This window comes from Molossus molossus, unplaced genomic scaffold (genome assembly GCF_014108415.1).
Source record: "Molossus molossus isolate mMolMol1 unplaced genomic scaffold, mMolMol1.p scaffold_m16_p_13, whole genome shotgun sequence".
Taxonomy (NCBI): domain Eukaryota; kingdom Metazoa; phylum Chordata; class Mammalia; order Chiroptera; family Molossidae; genus Molossus; species Molossus molossus.
The window spans coordinates 92,777,142-92,797,729 of record NW_023425348.1 but is presented as its reverse complement, the minus strand read 5'-3'; the positions used below and the strand labels follow the sequence as shown (position 1 = coordinate 92,797,729).

At 54.6% G+C, this 20,588-nt stretch overlaps 1 protein-coding gene across 3 annotated transcripts; it reads right to left on the bottom strand.

Moving 5' to 3' along the window:
* Nucleotides 1–12,561: 12,561 nt before the first annotated feature.
* SSH3 (slingshot protein phosphatase 3) lies at nucleotides 12,562–20,538 on the bottom strand. 3 transcript variants are annotated; one of them, XM_036259992.1, is made up of 15 exons: nucleotides 20,455–20,538; nucleotides 20,008–20,149; nucleotides 19,529–19,569; nucleotides 18,591–18,822; nucleotides 17,546–17,664; nucleotides 17,397–17,468; nucleotides 16,997–17,062; nucleotides 16,699–16,887; nucleotides 16,523–16,616; nucleotides 16,221–16,349; nucleotides 16,095–16,141; nucleotides 15,375–15,521; nucleotides 14,970–15,170; nucleotides 14,617–14,890; nucleotides 12,562–13,132 (listed from the first exon to the last, which is right to left on the bottom strand). In XM_036259992.1, exons 2-15 carry the CDS (start codon nucleotides 20,071–20,073, stop codon nucleotides 12,854–12,856), a joined length of 1,956 nt encoding a protein of 651 aa, XP_036115885.1. In that variant the 5' UTR covers nucleotides 20,074–20,149; nucleotides 20,455–20,538; the 3' UTR covers nucleotides 12,562–12,853. The 3 variants fall into 3 exon arrangements, with proteins under 3 accessions (XP_036115885.1, XP_036115888.1, XP_036115887.1); XM_036259995.1 differs by having other exon boundaries at nucleotides 19,529–19,566; XM_036259994.1 differs by lacking the exon at nucleotides 20,455–20,538 and having other exon boundaries at nucleotides 20,008–20,173.
* Nucleotides 20,539–20,588: the final 50 nt, after the last annotated feature.

The following is a 20,588-nucleotide window of genomic DNA, read 5'->3' as shown; positions in this document are numbered from 1 at the left end:
CTTGATGCTGAAACTAACAACTGACAGATTGTTGAAGACATGATATTCACACGGTCTCATTATCACCCAATAGATTACTTATGACTACAAAGGAAAGGGTTCCCTGACAATGGAGAGATCTAGCAGATACCATCTTAACCAAGTATGCAAATTCAGCATCAACAATAATGGGATAAAGCAGTATTAAATGACTAAAGTAATGCAATAGAAGGAATATGTCTGACTTCCATAGTATTTTTTTCGATAGAGCAGAAGGGAGAGAGGGAGAAAGAGAGAGAGAGAGAAACATGGATGTGAGAGAGACACATCGAGTGGTTGCCACCCACATGACCCCACCCAGGGGTGGGGACAAACTACAACCAAGGTACGTGCCCTTAGCAGGAACCGAACCCGGGACTCTCTGGTCCGTGGGCTGACGCTCTAACTGCTGAACCAAACCGGCCAGGGGAACTTACATAGTATTTTTACAAAAGGTTTAACCTAAATCTAATTGTGAGGAAACATTCAAATAAATAAAACCAATCAAATATAAATGGAGATATATTTTACAATACAATTAGCTTGGATTCTTTAAAAATGTCAATGCCAGCTTGGCTGGTGTGGCTCAGTGGTTGAGTGTCGACACAGGCACCAAGAGGTCGCCGGTTTGATTCCCAGTCAGGGCACATGCCCAGGTTGTGGGCCAAATCCCCAGTGGGGGGGCATGCAGGAGGCAGCCAATCGATGTTCTCTCTCATGGATGTTTCTGTCTCTCCCTCTTCCTTCTTCTCTCTCTAAAAATCAATAAAGAAAAAAAAAAATTTTTTTTAAATGTCAATGCCATGAAAAACAAAAAGGCAAGACTATTCTAGATTAAAGAACTAAGAGACGTGACAACCAAATGCAGTCTGTGATCCCTGATTGGATCCTGAATTAAATTTTTTAAAGAAGCTGTAATGGAAAATTTAGGGATATTTGGAGAAATGTAATTATGGTCTGTAGTCTAGATAATAATATTGCATCACTGTGAAATTTCTTGGTTGCTATGGAAAATAGTTCGGCGGTTCCTCGGAAAGTTAAACATAGACTTACCATATGATCCAGCAGTTCCACTTTTAGGCACATACCCAAAAGAACTGAAAGCTGGCACTCAGACAGATGCTTCGATATCCATGTTCACAGAAGCATTATTCACAATAGCAAAAAGGTGGAAACAACCTGTGTCTGTCACCAAATGAATGGCTAAACAAAATGTCACATATACCTACAACGGAGTATTATTCAGCCTTAAAAAGGAATGCAATTCTGATACATGCTACGTGTATGGACATAAACCTTGAAGACATTGTGCTAAGTGAAATAAGCCAGACACAAAAGGACAAATATTGCCCTGGCCGGTTTGGCTCAGCAGTTACAGCGTCGGCCTGCAGTCCAGAGAGACCCGGGTTCGGTTTCCGCTAAGGGCATGTACCTCGGTTGCAGTTTGTCCCCGGCCCTGGTTGGGTCGTGCGGGTGGCAGCCACTCGACACATCCCTTTCACGTCGATGTTTCTCTCTCTCTCCCTCTTCCTCCTGCTCTATCTGAATAAAAAATGGAAAAATGTCCTCAGGTGAGGATAAAAACAACAGGACAAATATTGTATGATTCCACTGACATAAAAGTCCCTAGAATAGACAAATTCACGCAGAAGAAAGTAGAATAGAGGTTACCAGGGGGGATGGAACATTATTTGGCACAGAGTTTCTATCTAGGACAATAAAAAAGTTCTGGAAATCAATAGTGGTGATGGTTGTACAACACTGTGAATGTACTTGATGCCGCAATTATACATTTAAAATGGTTAAAATAGCCCTGCCTGGTTTGGCTCAGCAGTTAGAGTGTCGGCCTGCGGTCCAGAGAAACCCGGGTTCAGTTCCCACTAAGGGTGTGTGCTTTGGTTGCAGTTTGTCCCCGGCCCTGGTTGGGTTGTGCAGGTGGCAGCCACTCGATGTGTCCTTTTCACGTCGATGTTTCTCTCTCTCTCTACCTCTCTCTCCCTCCCACTCTATCCGAACAAAAAATGGAAAAATGTCCTCAGGTGAGAATAAAAATAAATAAATAAATAAAATGGTTAAAATAGTAAATTTTATGTTATGTGTATTTTACCAGTTTTTAAAGGAAAATATATTGTGGTTATACAGGTTAATGTCCTTATTATTAGGAGATATGGGCCAAAATATTTAGGGGTGAAGTGTCTTAATGCCTGTATCTTATTGTCAATGGGTCCAGAAAAAAAGAGTAAAAACAGAAATGTGGCAAAAGGCTAACAACTGGTGAATCTAGATGTAGGGTATATATGTGTTCATTGTACTATTCTTTCAATTCTCTGTAGCTCTGAAATTCTTCAAAATAAAAGAAGGTGCTCAACAATTTCCTTTTTTTTCTTTATTGATTTTAGAGAGAGGAGAAGGGAGAGGGAAAGAGAGATAGAAACATCGAAGAGAGAGAACATCAGTTGGCCGCCTCCTGCATGCCCCCCACTGGGGATCAGGCCCACAACCTGGGCATGTGCCCTGACCAGGAATTGAACTGACGACCTCTTGGTGCATGGATCGATGCTCAATCACTGAGCCACACCAGCCAGGCTCAACAATTTCTTTTAATAAATAAATAAATGTAAGAGGGACCCTCCCAGACAGAGGGCAGCATGAGCAAAGGTGAAGAGGTGGAAAAAGTGTTTTCAAGGAATAGTCATCAGTCTAGTTTGATTTGAGTGAAAGGTGTGTGCTAGGACATTCTGGAGGTAAAGCCAGAAAGGTCGGCTGGTGCCAGACTGGGAAAGGCCCTGAGCAAAGAACAGAGTCTATGCTGCACTTGGCAGGAGATGGGAGCACCACAAAAGGCAATAAACATGGTAGTAACGAGTAAAATGATGCAATACTCCAAAAGGTTAATGGAGTCATGATGTTCTGGACAGTCGAAAGGATGTAAGAGCTAGGAGGCTTTTACAGGAGCCTAGGCATGGGACCAGAGACTTGGGCTAGGTGGAGGGAGTGGGGTTAAAAGGCAACTGTTTTGTGAAGAACTGTCAGAATCTGATAACTGATTAAACGTGAGAGTTATCACCCTGAGGTTTACACCTGGGGTAGAAGAAGAGAGGAAACGGGAAAGTCAGCAGGAAAGGATAGTTTGCAGCTCAAGACTCAGAAAGATGAATTATAAGAAAAACAAATGGGTTTAATTTTATCCCAGCCTTCCTGTCAAATGGATCCAGGGTCCAATTTGAAACAGAATTCTCTTTCCAAGGATAGCTTCTCCACCAGACCAGCCTCACCTTGGTCCCACACCCACCCCAAGGATCAACAGGCCCTTAGAGCTAACTGGTACCTCCAGTCCTTCCTTGGTACTGTCTCTTCAACCTGGCTCTTTCCCACTTAGCCTGCACGTAGTTCCGTCTTCTTGCCATAACCTCCTCTCTTATCTGAGTCCTTTTTCCTTTGTTGTTGTTTTTTAACTTATCTTTATTGTTGAATGTATTACAGATGTCCCTCATTTCACCCCCCACCCCCCGACTCTCTCCTCCCCACTCCTGCTTTCCCCACATAGTCCTTTTTCCTTTGTAAGAGAGGAATCAGCTCGGCCAGTTTTGCTCAATGATTAGAGCGTTGGCTCGTGGACCAATGAGTCGTGGGTTCAGTTCAGGTCAAGGGCACGTACCTTGGTTGTGGTTCGTCCCCAGCCCTGGTTGGGGTTGTGCAGGAGGCAGCCAGTCGATGTGTCTCTCTCAGATCAATGTTTCTCTCCCTCCCATTCTATCTGAACAAAAATGGAAAAATATCCTCGGGTGAGGATTGAAAAGAGAGAGAGAGGAATCAGAGATCTGCCCAGGAGCATCAGTCCTGCTGCATGCAGGCCAAGATGGGCACTCCTAAGAAGCTCAGCTGCGGGTAGGCCAGAGGCGGAGGGCGAGGGGAACATAAGAGCGGCTGAGGTGGAGGGAGGCTGCAGCAGGGTGGAGGGAGGCTGCAGCAGGATGGCGGGTGGGGCAGCAGGGACTGCCTGCAGCAGATCTGGCAGCAGGGAGAGCATCTGGCCTTCTCCCCAGCCCCGCCCGCCACGTGGGATAGCCAGCTGTACTAGAGTGGGGATCTCTGCTCACCAGCTCAGGCATCCCACCGACCCAGAATAATTCCATCTGTTGCCCCAAACCACTTACTCTATCCTCATGGCACTCAGCCTGTCTTCCAGTTTCCCACTTCTGGGTAGAAAATAAGAGCTTGAGGTTGGCATGAGTGCGGACATTCTGGTGGGGCAGAGTTCAGCCTAGCACAGGAACATTTGGGACACTGAGCTAATCAGGTTGTGGACAGGGCTGGAGGAAGCATCCAGCTGAGCCAACAGCGAGAGCAGAAGCTGTGGAGAAAGTCTCGGGAGGCCTTCATTATGGGAGTCAAGAGCTAAGCTACACAGCAGTGTGTACTGCCTGGAGAGACGGGCAGCTGCTGTCCTGGGCACACCTGCCCAGCTCCAGCCTTCTCAGGCCACAGGAAGATAATGTATATAAATTATAATCAGCTCTGTCTCCTCACCCCAGCCTTCAGGGGCATCCTCTTTCACTTAGCCTGTTGCCTACCCCAACAATTACTTCCAGCTTGAGTTAGGCCAGCATGTGGAGCCTTGCTTTAGTTTGGGCTTGTTCTGCATGCCGTCTCTGCCACACCCACCTCCCCACCTTTGCCTCTGAGGCTCCATGAGCTGCTGCCAGGGGTGTCAATGGGGTAGGGGTGTGGCTTTACTATCCAGGCCAGGGAATCCCACTGAGCAAACTTTGCCAACTTGCCTCCCTACCCAGTGGGAGAACAGCTTTTGTATCTTGGTTCTCTAGCCCAGATACAGAATCCCCTAAAGTTTCCTAGCTACCCAGGGTAGCTGCCTGGCAGGGGAAGGGGAGGAACACCAGCTCTCTGATGGGACCTGCTGCCATGGGAACACGTCAGTGTCCGGCCAGTGTTTGAGAGTGAGAGACTCTGGTCAAGTATGTCTAGCTGGACTGGGCTGGAGAACTAAGGAAAATGGACAGGAAATCCTGGCCGGAAAGGAAAAGAAGGAGAGTCCTGATCTAACGTCGGGTTAGCCCAGGACTGTGGCCTCTCCAGCAGGCAGATGCACCCCTTCGGTGACAGCTGAGGCAATGGCAAAATCACTGGTCTCAACGCCACCATTTGGCTCTTTGACTTACCACCTAAGAACTCAGATCCCTCAGATGGAAAGGTAAAAGTTGTAATACAAGACTTTCTAGCTGTTGTAAATTGGAAAGGATCGTCATGCCTCTGAAGTAGGCTGACATAAGCCTCCACGGCAGGCACTGAGCTGCTGTAACCTTCTCTCAAGAGCCAGGTCTAGACCTAAGGCTTCACTTGGCACTTAGCTACACAGGAATCTTGACATACCTGGCAGGCACTTACCTGAAGCCAGCGGAGTGGGAGCAAACTGGAGAGGCAGGACGAAGAGGAGCAGGGCTCCCGCAGGGAGGGCACAGACCGCCAGGAAGATGGTGTAACAGCTCACCCTGGGTGACACTGCCTGGAAAAGAAGCTGTTGTGGCTCCCAGAAGTCCTGCACCATCCCACAGCTAGTGATCAAATTGGTAGTCAGTTGTGCCTCATCCTTTCTTTGGTTGTACCCACTAAACCTCTCCCCAGATTCCTCATTCTGAACATACTGCACCCTCTGTGAGCCTAAATACAAAAAAAGTCTAAGTAGGACGTAGGAGGCTTTTCCCTGTCCTCAAGACATTCTCCCTTCAACCTTCTCTACTTTGCCCCCTCAAGTCCTAAGGTAGTTCTCCACTCCCTGGGTCACTGGACAGCTACTCTGTCTGTTTCAGTACTGACTCCTGGCTAGCTCCTGGGTTCAGCCCTAGGCAGGACTACCAGGGCCTGGCCCAGAAGTCAGGATGAAGATGGTGCTGCTAAAGCCAACTTCATTCCTTTGGAGCAGCTGCAGGTGTTGGCAATCTGTTGGCATGGTGAGCACAGTTCCCCACAGTGGGTCACAAATGGGAGAAAAAAATGTCTCTGGGGAAGAATGAGCCACAGAAAAAGAAGAGCCAAGAAAAGACACAAATGTTACAAGAGCCAAAGGAATATCCATCACTGGTCCTCAAGACTGCTTCTGACTCTGCTGCAGTTTCCTCTTCTTGTGGTTCCAGGGAAAGAAATTCACAAACCCTCCTACCCGTTCACAAGACCCTGTTCATACTGTTCCCAATTGGCTGGTACTACACTAAATATGCCAATAATATGGCCCTTACCCCCTGATTATCTGCCTGTCCACACTCTTCCCCTGGAAGAGTGACTGTAAGAGGCCATGTGAGTCTAATAGAAGGGCCTTTGGGTAACAGAGACCACATCTTGGTTCCTCTCTGCAGGAAACTCATAACCCCTGTTTGTTTGGGTTTTGCTTTTTTACTAATATTTACTGTTTGCCATTTACTGTGTCCCTCAGGTCACACAGAACCAGGGGCTACTGTGCACTGGCATCAAAGGTGGGAATAAAATACTGACAAAAACCCAGCCCCTGCCTTCTAGGAGTTCACCATGTAGTCGGGGCTACAAACCTTCCTGCTCCAGGTCTCAGGGCTGGGGTGGGGGTGGGGCTCCCAGAATATCTGTTCCCAACTTCCTGGCATATTCACATTTTCTACCTCCTTCAAGGCCCGGCTCAAATGCTGTTTTCTCCTTGATGTTCTCATTATGTAGCCACCGAGCTAGTCGCTCCTGCCTCTGAATGTCCATAGCACAGTTACTCACACCTCTCTCTCGCCACATCATGGAGAGGTGCTTGTACTCGAAGTGTCTGTATGTATAGTTGGTCTCCCCACTGGACTCTATGTTCCTTAGCGCAAAGACTGTCTTATACATCTTTGTATCCCTCAGAGTACCCCACACAGTTCCATGTACATAAGAGGTGCTCAAAAAATACTCACACTTCCTTCCACATAAGGGTGCCTGTTGGATGAGTGAAGGCTTGTTTGTGGAGCTACTGGGAGTTCCCAGATTTAAATTAAACAAACATTTTTATCACTAATTTAAAACTCCTTGCTATGATTTTCCCAATTAACACAAAGCTTGACCTCAATGCAAGTAGCATAGGATTCTTACGCATTTCTTTTAACTGTGTATCCAGTTTTATGTAATATTGTCATGATATTATAGAAAGATTATCACTCAGTATTCAGCTGTTTCTGCATCATAATATGGAAGTGCTGACATCCTCTACGAATGTTAAGGAAGGGAAAGGATCTTCTGCACTAGTGGTGTTGGGCTTTGCACCTCCCTGGGTGCTGCGTGGTAATGTTAAAACCCAGGAGCCACACCAGCCAGAAGCGTTGGTCTTGGGTAAGATGACTCAGGCTTCCCCACCAGAATCAGCCTACAGAACCATCCTGCCTAGAAAAATGGATCTGCCCAGCATAAAAAGAAATGGGCTCCAAAAATTAGGAAAAAGTCTCACACTGGCTAAAGAACAGTTTCAAGAATCAGAAATGATGGCTGGGACTGGGGATGGCGCTTACTATGTACAATCTTCCGGCTAAACTTATACATTGTCTCATTTAATTTTTAAAAGCCTGAGGTGGGACTATTGTTACCCCCCATTTTGCGAATGAGGAAAGTGAGGCTCAAGAGATATAACAACTGCTCAAAGTCACAATGCCCAAGTTTCTCTAACTAGACCCTGAGCTGAGATTCTTGCTCAAACCATCCAGTGACCATTCTTTCTTCTCCTTCTATAATACTCAACCCAGGACATTTTTTTCTATTGATTTGCAGAGAGAGTGGAAGGGAGGGAGGGAGGGGAGAAAGGGAAACATTCCGGGCTGGAGCTGCGGATTGAACCCGCAACCCAGGTACGTGGCTTTGAACGGGAATCGAACCCGCGACCCTTCGGAGCGCGGGCCGCTGAGCCACACCGGCCAGGGCCCATTCTTTCTTCTTGAACTTGGCGTGCAGTAAGGGACAAAGATCCCGCATCCGCTAGACGAGACCTTAGGGATCATCTGCTTCAACCTCCTTACTTTAGAGAGAAGGAAACTTGGACTCAGAGAGAAAAGGGACCTGTCCCTCGGGTCACAGAGCCAGGGCCTGCGGTGCACCGGCATCGAAATGTGCACTAGATTCCTGCCCAAGCCCCGTTTTACAAGACGGGGACCTGAAGCCCAGAGGGTGAGCCCCGGGTCCCGGGTCCAGCAGAGGCAAAGCCGGGTCCGAGCCCGGGCGCGCTAGCTGGCGAGCCGGGCGCCACCTGCACGTCCCCCCGCGGCGCCAACCGTCCCGGGAATACCTGTCTGCGGCCGCAGGCCCTCGGCCAGCGGTGACGAGACGCCGACGCGGAGCGGGCGGGCTGCGCGCCAGGGACCCACACCGGCTTCGCCTCGCCCGACCCCTTCGCCGCAGAACGCGGAGGACCCCGGAGCGCGCGGACGCGGGGACGCCGAGGAGCATCTGGGGCCGTCAGTCCGGAGGCAGGGCCGCCGGGCCTCCTCCCCGCTAGCCCCCTACTTCCACCCGCTGGGCCGGGTCCTAGAACCAGGGCACCTGAGGGGGAGCCGCAGCTTCGCGCTCCGTGGTTACGCTGCCGGGACACGAGGGGCGAGGTTCCCATGGAAACCAGAGGAGGGTTTCGGCGCCTGCGCGGGCGCGCTAGGCACTCTGGGAAATGTGGTTTCCGGGTTTTCGCCAGGTAGTGAGAGGAACTGGCGCGAGATGGCGCCCGAGCGTCGCGGTCGGTTCGGAGGCTCGGGGTTTGCCGAACCCCCGGCGCCGCCGGCGTAGGCGAGGCCGCCGAGGCCGGAAAGGTAGTTTCTCTTGGCAGCGGCGGCTCTGAGGTGTCTGGGATGCAGGGTGCAGCGCCCGGGCGCGGTCTCTTCGGCGCGTTCAGGTTTGCCTTTTGGAAACTTGTCCTGACGAGGGGCCGCCCTGGCTCCAGGCCTGTCCCAGCCTGGGCCGAACCGAGCCCGACGGAGGGAGAACGTTCTGAAGGTGGGAGCTGGCCCAGGAGGAAGCGACTGTCCGAAGGACGCTAGCTCCTCGTGTCACAAGTGTTCAAGTCTGGGCTGGGCGACCGCCCCTGCTCCCGAGTGGCTGCTGTGTCCGGCGGGAGTTGAACTGGGGCTCGGTGGGCAGGGGTCGTCCTGAGCCCCACCCCTGCCCCCCGGAGCGCCCAGCGCTCCCGCACCGGCCCGCCTGTGGCTCAGCTGCGAGCTCAGGGCGGGGACTGTCGGGACCCGCCCTTTCCATTCCCCGGGTAGGTCCCCGGACTGAGATCCAGAAACCTGGCGTCTGACCCAGGCGCCGGCAGAGACTCGGTCACTTCGCTGGGCCCCCGTCTGCTCACTTCTGAAACAGCGGTCATGATGATCACGACTGCCCTTGCTTCTCTGGGAGTGTTGCAAGGCTCCTAGGAGATGACGTTGATGTGTCGGCGGGACAGTCCATTCGCTGTGTGTTGGTGCAACTTCGTGGAAGGAAATTAGGCAACGCCTTTCAAAATTAAAAAACAGCACACAGCCTTGGCTTCAGCAATTCTAGAAACACGCCCTATAGATTTGGTGGCCATGTGTGCACAAGAAGGTATATATAAAGGTACTTACTTGGAATGGAAAAACAAAACATCAACAACCTAAATGTTCAGTGGTGGATGAGCACTTAAGTAAAGGATGGATTCCATAAAATAGAATATGTGGTTATTTTAAAAAACAAGGCAGAGCAGCAGCTCCTTTTGCTCAAATAAGTGCTTTTTTTTTTTTTTTTTCTTAAAAAAAAGAAAGATAAAGAAGACAGAGTTTTTTGTAGTGATGTGCAACTCTTTGTACTATGAGAAAATGTTCAAAGTGCAGAATAGCCCAGCTGGGGTGGGTCAGTGGTTGAGCACTGACCCATGGACCAAGAGACTGTCAGTTCGATTCCTGGTCAGGGCACATGCCCGGGTTTTGGGCTTGATCCCCAGCAGGGGATGTGCAGGAGGCAGCCGATTGATATATCTCTCTCATCGATGTTTCTATTTCTCTCTCTCTCCCTCTCTAAAAATCAATAAAAATATATTCAAAACAACAAAGTGCAGAATAGTATGTTACTATGCTATAATTCCTATTTTTAAAAAGATTCTAGATATATTTTATGACATAAGCATGGAATGTCTTTGGGGGGATTCAAGAAGCTGGTAATGCCTGGCCATCAATCCATGCACCAAGAGGTCACCGGTTCAATTCCCAATCAGGGCACATGCCCAGGTTGTGGGCCTGATCCTCAGTGGGGGGCATGCAGGAGGCGGCCAATTGATGTTCTCTCTCATCGATGCTTCTCTCTCTCTCTCTCTCTCTCTCCTCTCCCTCCCCCTACTCTCTCTCTAAAATCAATAAAGAAAAAATGTTAAAAAAGAAAAAAAAGCTGGTAACAATGGTTGCTTGTGAAAGACTGGAGGACAGGCTCTGAGGGAAACATACTTTTCATATCTTTTTTTTTTCTTTAAAAAACAATTTTTTTCTTTATTGATTTTAGAGAGAGAGGGAGGTAGAGGGAGAGATAGAAAAACATCGATGAGAGAAAACATCAATTGGCCACCTCCTGCATGCCTCCCACTGGGGATTTGGCCTACAACCTGGGCATGTGCCTTAATGGGGAATCGAACCAGTGATCTTTTGGTGCGTGGGTTGATGCTTAACCACTGAGCCACAACGGCCAGGCTCATATCTTTTTTTAAAGTTTTTTAAATTAGTTTTTGGCAGTTTGTGAGTTTGTATATACATACAGTTCTTAATCATTTGCATTTTTTATGCAGTTTCCCATTTTTGTTCCCCTGCATGCTGAATTCTTACTTCTCACAGCTCTGAGTTCATGATTGGACCCTGCCTTGGCTTCCCTCCTGACTGTCACTTCACCTGCCCCCAGTCCCAGCCTAGGACCACTGAAAGGGCAGTCTGGTAAGATTCATGGTTGGCTAGAGGGTGGCAGGCAGTCCCCAGTGTTTGCTCAGCAGGGTGGATGAGCTAAGTGGATTAAGAGTCCGAACTAGCTTCTCTGCCCCCACCCGCCATCAGGCCAAATGCAGATGGGTACATATGACTCTTCTAGAGAGCGTGTTGAGGCTGAATTCTATCAGTGCATAATGACATGTATTGTTAAAATATCAAAGTGGGAGGGGGCCAACTAAGGGATTTCCTGGTCTCCTCCCCTTGTTTTACAGAAGGAAACAGACTCAAGGTGAAGTAACTTGCAAGTGGTAAAGCCTGAGTTAGAACCCAAGTCTCCTGCCCCTCAGTACTCTAGATTCATTCTTAAAACTGGGCATCAGGTCTCATCAATGAAGACATTTGGTGCCACCTCCTACCTGAGGGGCAGGAGGCTTTGAGGGAAGGAGTTGTGTACCCACCCCCCAAAGTAGTGTGTTGTAGGACAGAGAATGTGATCTTGGGAAGTGGAGCTAGAAGTGACAAAGATGGAGCCACTTACTCTTCTTGAATACTACAACTAAGCAGAAGGAACCCCTTGGCCAGTGGTTCTCAACCCTCCTAATGCCGCGACTCTTTAATGCAGATCCTCATGTTGTGGTGACCCCCAACCATAAAATGATTTTCGTTGCTACTTCATAACTGTAATTGTGCTACTGTTATGTCTTAGGCGACCCCTGTGAAACCCACAGGTGGAGAACCGCTGCCCTGGGCAGAAGGGGAGGGCCCATCAAGGTCCTTCTTCCCTGGCAGTAAAGGGCGGGCTTGGAAAAGCAGGCTCTCTTGCATGTGGCAGGAAAAGGATTCCTGGGACCCAAAGTGTGCTCAAGAACTAGCATCAGGTGTCCAAAAGGAGCCTTAATTTCTGGAACAGGTTTGGTCCTGTCCAGACAGGTGTTGGCAGCTTTCTCTTCCTCAAAGGTAACTCCCTTCAGCTGTCCCAACAGAGCCAAGCACCTGCTGCCCAGTGTCGGCTTGTTCCCCTGCCCACCAGCCTGAGGGGGGCGTGGGCAGCTAACATTTACCCAGGCCCTGCCCTAGGAGAGGAGAGAAACAACACTGGCCTCCCTGCATTCCCATTCTTCCTCCCACCCCCACCCCAGACAGGCCTGTCTCCAGACACCTGGGCACTGTGAGGAGCCTGGAAGGGGTAACGAGAGGCCAAACTCCTCGTGTGACCACAGAAGAATTGGACTGATGGGTAGATGGCTTTATCATAAAATCGAAAATATGAAAATGGTTTTTATTTCTAATACAAAGCCAGATACTATTAAGACTATGAAAAAACTGGCCAGAGGCTGTGAAGGACAAAAAAAGACTCTTTTGGCCTGGTGCCCTGTGTCCCAGGGCCTTGCTGGGGGAGGGAGGGAGGTGTGGGGGTTGGAAGTGACAGCAGCAAAAGACTCCAGCAGCTGTAGGGTGTGTGAGGGAGGCCACCCTGCCAGCCCCATCAGGGGTCCAGCTCTGTGCTTCTCAGAGCCTCCCAGGACTGAGGACTGAGGTTACTCTAGACTGTTGGGGGCCACTGGTTCTCTGGCCTAGAGGGCCCCAGGAAAGAAAGGAGGGCAGGGGTAAGGCAGACAAGAGTGGGTGAGGGAGGGAGCATGAGGGAGTACTGGGAAACTTTTATTCTGTGGCTGCAAGTCCCCAAAGCACCTTCAGTCTCTCTATCATATCCCCGGTTACAGAGAAAGTCTTGAGCCCTTGGACAGGTGGACATGAGTCTGAGCCTTAAGGCTATAGGAACTGAGGCTGTAGTGACAGGGGCCTGGATCCTCCTGGGGAGGGGCTAAGAGGAGTGCAGACAGGTGGACAGGACAGACTGACAGGAGTGAGGGGTGCTCATCCCAGGAGCTGTGTTCAGGGGTGTGGGCAAGTGTGAGGGCTCAGGCCTCACCCTCTTCCCCGCTGCCATCCACGCTGGCCTGCCTCACCACCTTCCCGTGCCTGGGGGTGGAGGGATAGCCAGCCGCCCTCTGCTCCGGCTCCTGGAAGGCCTGCGTCCGGCTGGCCACCAAGGCCGCGCTGTTGAGGGCAACCACAGACTGGCGCGACTGCAGGGCAGGCCAAGGGCCCTTGCGAACCCGCCGGCCTCCCTTGGCCTTTGCCAGCTGGGGGAAGGGCTTTGGAGGGTCTTCATCTGAAGATTCGTTGGAAGAGAAAACCTGGAAGGGTTAAATATGAGGAAGAAGAGTCATGGAACACAGCCTGGGAAAGGGTAGGTGCAGAATCTGTGTTGCCTGAGCTACTCGTGAGTCGCTCTTCCCCAGGAGTGAAGCAGCACCCGGCCCTATGCCCGTGCTCCTCAGCCCTCGCCTGTCCACAGCTTCTCTGGCCCCGAAACCCTCCTCACACCCCTGCGCCATGTCACTGAGGCCCTCACCTCTTCCTCTTGCCCCTCTGTCTTTACTTTTTATTTATTTTTATTTCTTTAATCCTCACCCGGGGATATTTTTCTGTTTATCTTCAGATAGAGTGAGAGGGAGAGAGAAACAGCGACATGAGAGGGACACATGGACTGGTTGCCTCCCGCCTGACCCGACCAGGGCCGGGGACAAACTGCAACTGAGGTACCTGCCCTTGGCTAGAATCGAACCTGCGACTCATTGGTCCACGGGCCGATGCTCTACTGCTGAGCCAAACTGGCCAGGGCACCCCCTCTGCCTTTAGACGGTCATGAAACACCTTCCAGGGGCTGGGTCCTGAGCTGGGTGTGCAGTGAGGACACCCACCCCCATCCATCCACCATCCATTCCTCCCCATCCTTCCACACCCAGGGCCCCCTCCTCCAGGAAAGTTCTCCCAAATGTTCCCTCCCTCTAGGAGATGAGCCCTCTGTCATCCTGGTCAGCCAGGACTTTGGTCACATCAGTGCTATGACTCCTCTGCACCTCTAATGTGTTGCCTCTCAGCTTTGGGAGGGGCTGCCAAGGTCATCTTGTCTACCCCTATTGAGGGTCAGCGGTCAGTGGTCTAGCTCCTGGCCTGGGGAGGGTGCTCACTGCACTGCTGGGCAGCCCTGCCCCGTGGGAAGCAAGTCCTCTGTCAGGCTGAGCTGCCTGCGGCCTGCAGCCCGGGCTGGCTCCCAAGGCGCCCGCTGGAGGCTCCGGTCCCAGACTGCGCTGTAGCTCCCACAGAAGGCCGCCCTCACCTGCCCTCATTTGGTCTCTAGCTGCTCTGCGGGGACCAAAGGAGCTACCCAGGGGATGGTCCCCGTGCTCAGGTGCCCCTTGCTCGGGGCCAGAAGCAGAGCACCAGTCCTTTCTCCATCCTCCCGCCACCTGCCCCCTCCTCTCTTCAGACCCCACCCAGCCTCCGCCGGACCCCACCCAGCCTCCGCCGGACCCCACCCAGCCTCCGCCGGACCCCACCCTGCCTCCGCCTGGACCCCACCCTGCCTCCGCCTGGACCCCACCCTGCCTCCGCCGGACCCCACCCAGCCTCCGCCGGACCCCACCCAGCCTCCGCCTGGACCCCACCCTGCCTCCGCCTGGACCCCACCCACCCTCCGCCTGGACCCCACCCAGCCTCCGCCTGGACCCCACCCAGCCTCCGCCTGGACCCCAACCAGCCTCCGCCGGACCCCACCCAGCCTCCGCCTGGACCCCACCCTGCCTCCCATGGACCCCTTCCTTAGCCCCAGCCTTACCTCTGGCAGGTCGCCAGCCCCTGAGGCACTTTCCAGCTCTGAAGGGGGCTCCAGGAGGCTGATGGACCTCATGACCCCGCGGAGGTTGATGCGGGGCCTTGGCCCAGGCTCTTCTTTTGGGGATGCCTGGCTCTCCTCCAACCCCACAGCCATCACCTCCCCACTGCCCCCTGGTTCTGGCGGAAGAGGTGGGAATGGTGTAGAGACCTCCAGGGCCAGGGACTCCTCTGGGGAGGCCACACCTACTTTTTGCTCCCAGACATGGCTCTGCCGGCTGTGAGGAGGGGGCCCTGAGTCAGCTCTGAGTGACCCAGCAGCCACCCCATCCCGTCCCCTTGTCCTGCACTCAGTACCTGGCAGTCAGGATGCCCTGGTAGGTCTGCAGCTGGCGCAGGAAGCCTGGGTTGGGGCGGGCGATGGGCCGGAGCTCCTGCACGTGGCGCAGAGCCTGCTCCAGGCCCCAGCCATACTGCTTCATGGCATAAGCTACCACGGTGGCTGCCGAGCGGCTGACACCCATCTTGCAGTGGACCAGCACTCGGGTGCCCTGCGCTCTGTGGAGGTGGGGCATGGTCAGCCCCCTCCCTGTCCCCTCACTGTGAGGGGCCCTGCAGTGTGGGGCAGGGCAGACAGCGGACAGACTCACCTCCCGGGCAGGGGGGAAAGGAAGGAAGGACCCTGAGGACCAGAGCAGCCAGGAGGAGGGCATGGGGGCTCTTGAAGGCGGCGGGGTAGGCAGAGGGGCGGGACCACCTCACCTTGCAGCTTCCACAAAGCGGTGTGTCTCCTTCCAGTGAGGTAGCAGCTGGGCTGACTCCTCATCCCAGAGGCGCACGTTGTGGTAGGTGAAGCGATCGGGGTAGAAGTTGTCAATCTCCCGGGCCATGTTCAAGATGTGGCTGACCCTGCAGCAGGGAGTGCGAGGCCAGGCTGACCTGGCTGACTTGGTGTTTCTGTTTGGCTCTTGGTTGAGTCAGGTGGGGGTGGCACAGTTACGGTGGGGGAGGTGATGACTGTGGCCCTGAGCCGATCATTTCACCCCTGGGTTCGTTTCTCCTCTAGTCCAGGTAGCTGCTGGGGTCAACTGCAACACTGAGCCTTCTGTTAGTCTCAGAAGTCAGTGTGAGAACCACTGCTGAGCTAAGCTGAGATGGGGGCTCTGCCAGCTGGGTGACAGGGGCCACAGCAGGTGGACAAATAACAGGAACTTATGGGAGCAGGCAGCCAAGTCCCCCCAGGAGAGGGGCACTTCCATCTCCCCGTCACAGCCTGGGGAGGAGGAACAGTGGGCGAGGGGGCCACCAGCAGGCCAGCAAAGCGGCTGTTCTTGCCTGGCCCGAGACCACGCTGAGGGGAGCGGCCCCAGGCGTGGAGCTGGAAGCTGAGTTAGCAGCTGCTGAGGGGAGTCTGGGGGTTTCTGGATGCCAAGCAAGGGGGGTCACAGAGGGTGGGCAGTCCTGAGGGGCTTGGGAACCTACCGGTTTCTCTGCAGCTCCTCCAGGTTCGCTGCATTCCACTCCGAGCCCTGTGGACGAGAGAAGCATCATTCTCCCTCTGGCCCGCTGCAGCTGTCCTCGCCTCCTACCCCTCACGCCGCAGCTCACCAGGTAGAGGTGGGGGAAGATGCGGGAGGCCCGGTCTCGCTGAGCCATAAGCAGCAGCATCTGGTTATCGATGAAGTCGCGGTACTGTTGGAGAGGGCATCCGAGGCGCAGCTCCAGAGCCTGGCGGATCTGCAGGCAGGGAGGAGAGGTTCCCGATGCCCGCCCTCCCCCCCAGGGTTCTAAGGACAGCATCCTTCCCATCTAGACAGAGGAGCAGAGGCCAAGGAGAGGAAAACCCTGGCACCCAGGTCCCTCCATCCTGTCTAGGCCCAGCTTCCGCCTGGCCCCGGTACTCCACCCACCTCTTTGGAGGTGATGCTCTCCAGGTCACTGGTGTCTAATACCGTCCACAGCTCAGCCCGGATCGCCTGCTCCATCTGCTCCTGTTCCGGGGGCCTGGGAGCCGAGCCCGTCAGCCCAGGGGCCCCTGCCCGGCCCTGCCCTGGCACCCCCCTTTTCCTCCCCGCCCTGCACTGACCGGCCAGGCTCAGCACTGGGAGGCCGCAGGGACTCCAGGTCGGCCATGGCCATCCACTCATTGAGACAGCTCTGGTCAGAGCTCAGTCTGTCCTGGTAGTGGTTGGCCCAGGTGAGGGCACTGCCCCCTGGCACAAGACCACTTCCTAGAGCCGCCTCACATGCCTGGTGCAACACCTGGAGCGTGGCCCTGGGACAGAAGGAAGGCTGGGTGGCAGTGTCCTCCCTGCTGCCCCTACCGGGACCCTGCGGCCATCTCTGAGGAGAGGCCAGCCGAGGTTGGACCGCCCAGCTCTTACCACATGGTCTGGATGGAGACTGGCTTGAAGATTCGGCTCTGCCCACCGGACGTCACACTGAAGCCCCTAAGGGAGGCGAGGTCGGGGTCGAACTCCGCTCCAGGCCCTGGGACAGCCCCTGGAGGCCCACCCACTAGACACCTCTTGAGGCTGGTCCTCAGACTAGGAACACATTATCTGAACTTCAAAATAAGCCCCTTTTGCCAGATATGGGGAGGCTGAGGCCCAGAAAAGTTAGGTGACTTGCCCAGGATCACACAGTGAACCTGAGGTAGAGCTGAGGGTAGGCCCAGGCCCCAGACCCAGCCTGGAACTCAGCTCCCGAGTGCCCCGCCCTCCTCCCACATCACAGCCGATGGCCCTCCGCCTCCTCCCCCTCCCTCCGGTTGCCACCTCTTACCCGTCTCCATCTAGGTACACCTGGGTGTCACTCCAGAGAGGCAAGACCAGGCCCAGGGTGCAACTGGGGGAGCTGGCAGGACACAAAGGGAAAGCCATTGTCCCCCCGCACCTCACTTTCTTGCCCCCCCCTCCTCTCCCTGCTCCCACCTGCTGTCGGGGAAGTCCACCCCCAGGAGCACTCTCTCATCCTGGCTCCCATGGTCTCTCGTGGAAACGACCAGCAGGTAGCGGAGCCGGGGAGGTCGTGCTGCCTCCAGCTGGGCTGCCTGGGAAGACGGACGACGTGGGGAGAAGCCCAGGTCACAGGGGCCCAGAGGACCCTGCTCCCCCACCCTCCTGGACACGCACCTGGGCCTAGCGCAGACCTGCGGCCTGCTCCCTCCACGCCCGGCCCCTTCTTCCCAGACACCAAACCAGTGGTTACATTCCAGTGGTTCCCAGCTTTTGGATTTTATAGTCCAGCAAAATGTTTTAAAAGATTTTCCTTAAAGGGTGTGTGTGTGTGGAAAAAGGGGAGAATGGGTCTGACAAAAATTGCCCATTTTTTATACTTGCCTAGGAAGGAGGTTTAAATAAACCCTCTCACTTGCCATCACCATCATTTCATTGAAGCAATGTTTCTCACCAAAGAAAGACGAAGGACGTGATCTCACAGTAAAAGACAGAGTTCCCGTGGAATGAATTCAGCTTTATGAAAGACTGACTGCACCTTCTTTTTCCCATTTTGCCGCAGTGAGATGTCCCACAGGCATCTGGGAACTGGTCCTCCCCCTCCCACCTGTGTCTCACCCTCCACAGGCACACCAGCTCCTGGTGGGTGCTCAGCAGGGCCCCTGAGCACCGGTCAACTTATGAGCAACTCAGAGTCAGGAAGGTCTTGCTGTGGTTGCACAGAAACCTACCCATGTAACCCCAGTTCTCAGACCTCATTGGGTCCTACGAGCTCATGCAGAACAAACCTCCCTGTCCTTTCCCAGCCCTTCAGAGACCTGAAGACAGGACCTTACCTTGTTAAACGAATTCCAGCAGGGCTGTCAGGGTTTGGGTAACCCCTTCACTCCCCAGGATGTCCCCTGCCCTCACACCACTGTTCCCCAGAGACACACACACTGTGGCTCCATTCCGCCCTCTCTATCCCCCCACCCCAGGGGTGGCTCTCTTCCCCCTCCAAGGGCTTTGGAGGGCTCCTCACCAGGCGGATGTCATCCTGTGGCCTCAGCAGCTCCACCATGAGGTGGAGATGCTGACTCTGCTCCTGCTTCTGGGGACTCTGGGGCCCATGTCCGTTGTCTGTCTGGTCCCCGCCGAGCTGCTCTTCACTGGAGGGTTCCCCCGCTGGCTCAGGGCTGGGCTCAGCTGCATCCCCACTGTCCCCTCCATCCTGCAGCCCCAGGACAGCCCCATGGAGCACTGCAAAGCTCTGCCTGGCAGGGCAGCGGGGAAACCGTTATGGCCTGTCACACCCCTGAGGACAGGGCTGCATCAGAATCACCTGGAGGGCCTGTTAAACCAGGCGTTGGGCCCTGTCTGCATTGAGTTCGTAGATCTGGAGCGTGCAGGCCCGAGACTGAATTTCCAGGCAGTTCCCAGGTATTGTGGCCACCACCCTTTGAAAGTCACTGCCTTGGAGGCTCTTGAACCCCCAGACCACCCTTTTTTTTTTTTTTTTTTTGGTACGTGCCCCGTAGCGGAAACCGAACCCAGCACTCTCTGGTCCGCAGGCCGACGTTCCAACCGCTGAGCCAAACCGGCCGGGGCAGAACACCTATTCTGGTCTGAGGGGAATGGGTGTTGCTCCCTTTCCCTTCCCACCTGCCTAACTCAAAAGATGCTGTCAACTTGATGGGGACCCAGGAGCCCTCAGGCCTTGTGTCCCGTCCTGCCCTTTGGCTTGTGACCACTGGCCTGAGCCAAAATCTAGGATAGTGGCTGAAGGAACCCCAGAGGACCGGGGGAGATGAAAGCAGAGGCAGCCAGCCGTGCCCACGGGCAACACTGCCCACATACCCAGCAGCTGTCTGGCTGTGAGCCCTCCGGGTGGCAGTGGCCAGTACCCATGTAGAGTGGGTGCCCGTAAACATCAGTTCCCCCAGCCCTAGATGGAGGTGTCTGTTGGGGTGGGGTGCTCACCTTCGCTGGAGTCGGCTTCTGAGCTTGGAGGCCTGGTCCTGCTGGGAAAGCAGCCCCCAAGGCAGTTAGGGGATGCTGGGGTAGAGGGAACTGCGTCCCCTCCCCCTGTGGGGAGTGGGACCAGAAAAGGTGTCAGATACCCTTCCCACCCCAGTCTACTCCCCCCCCCCAGGCACTGGGGGAGCCCAGGCCCAGGTCCAGGTAGGGCAGCATGAAGGGGGTGCTAGAGTTTGGCCCCATCTGGCCCACGAAGCTGGTAGGGCCTCCACTGGCTGGTCTGGCCCTCAGGGGTCCACATCTTGCCTTGGTCGAAGTTCCTGGGAGCCTCAAGACCCCGTCAATCCCCTCCAGCCTGAGACCTGGGGTCCCCCTCCCCACACCCTCAGCCTTGAAGAGAGGCTGCCCTAGGCAGGACGAGCTCCCCAGGGCCCAGCTGGCAGCCAACTACGTGGGCAGGACCACAGCAAAGCCAGACTCACCGTGGGCCCCACAGGCGTGGAGTAGCCGCTGGCTGGGGGCGAGCGGCTCACTGTGACCAGAGCCATGGGGTCAGGCCGGGGGCAGCTGGGCCGGCACTGGGCTCAGAGCCCTCCCACAGCCACACGGACAGTCCCTGCCCAGCTGGACCAGGAAGGAGAGACCAGAGCCACAGGGCCTGGCACCTCCTCGGGGGCGGCCCTTAAAGGGCCAGATACCCGTCCAGCCGGGCCTGCGTAGCTGGCACCGAGCAGCCGCTGCCCCTCCCCTCCCGTCTCTTCGGGTTCTGCCCGCCTCGCCCCCGCCCCCCAAGCACGTTAGGGGCGGGGCCCGGGGCGGGGCACAGGTGCGGGAGGCCCCGACCAGCAGGGTAGGGGCCGGGAGGTTCCCTCCCTCTTCCCAGGAAGCACCCCTGGCCCAGTCCTCCCTGCCCCGCCCAGTTAGGTCACCTGGGCTCTGCTCTGGGCCTCAAAGGGTGTTACCGAGCAGAGGTGGCTCCCCGGGAAGGCAGGACTGGGGCCACAGGTCTTAGAGAGGATCAGGCACAGCGGGTCTTAAATTGGGGGGGGGGCGCCCCAAACGT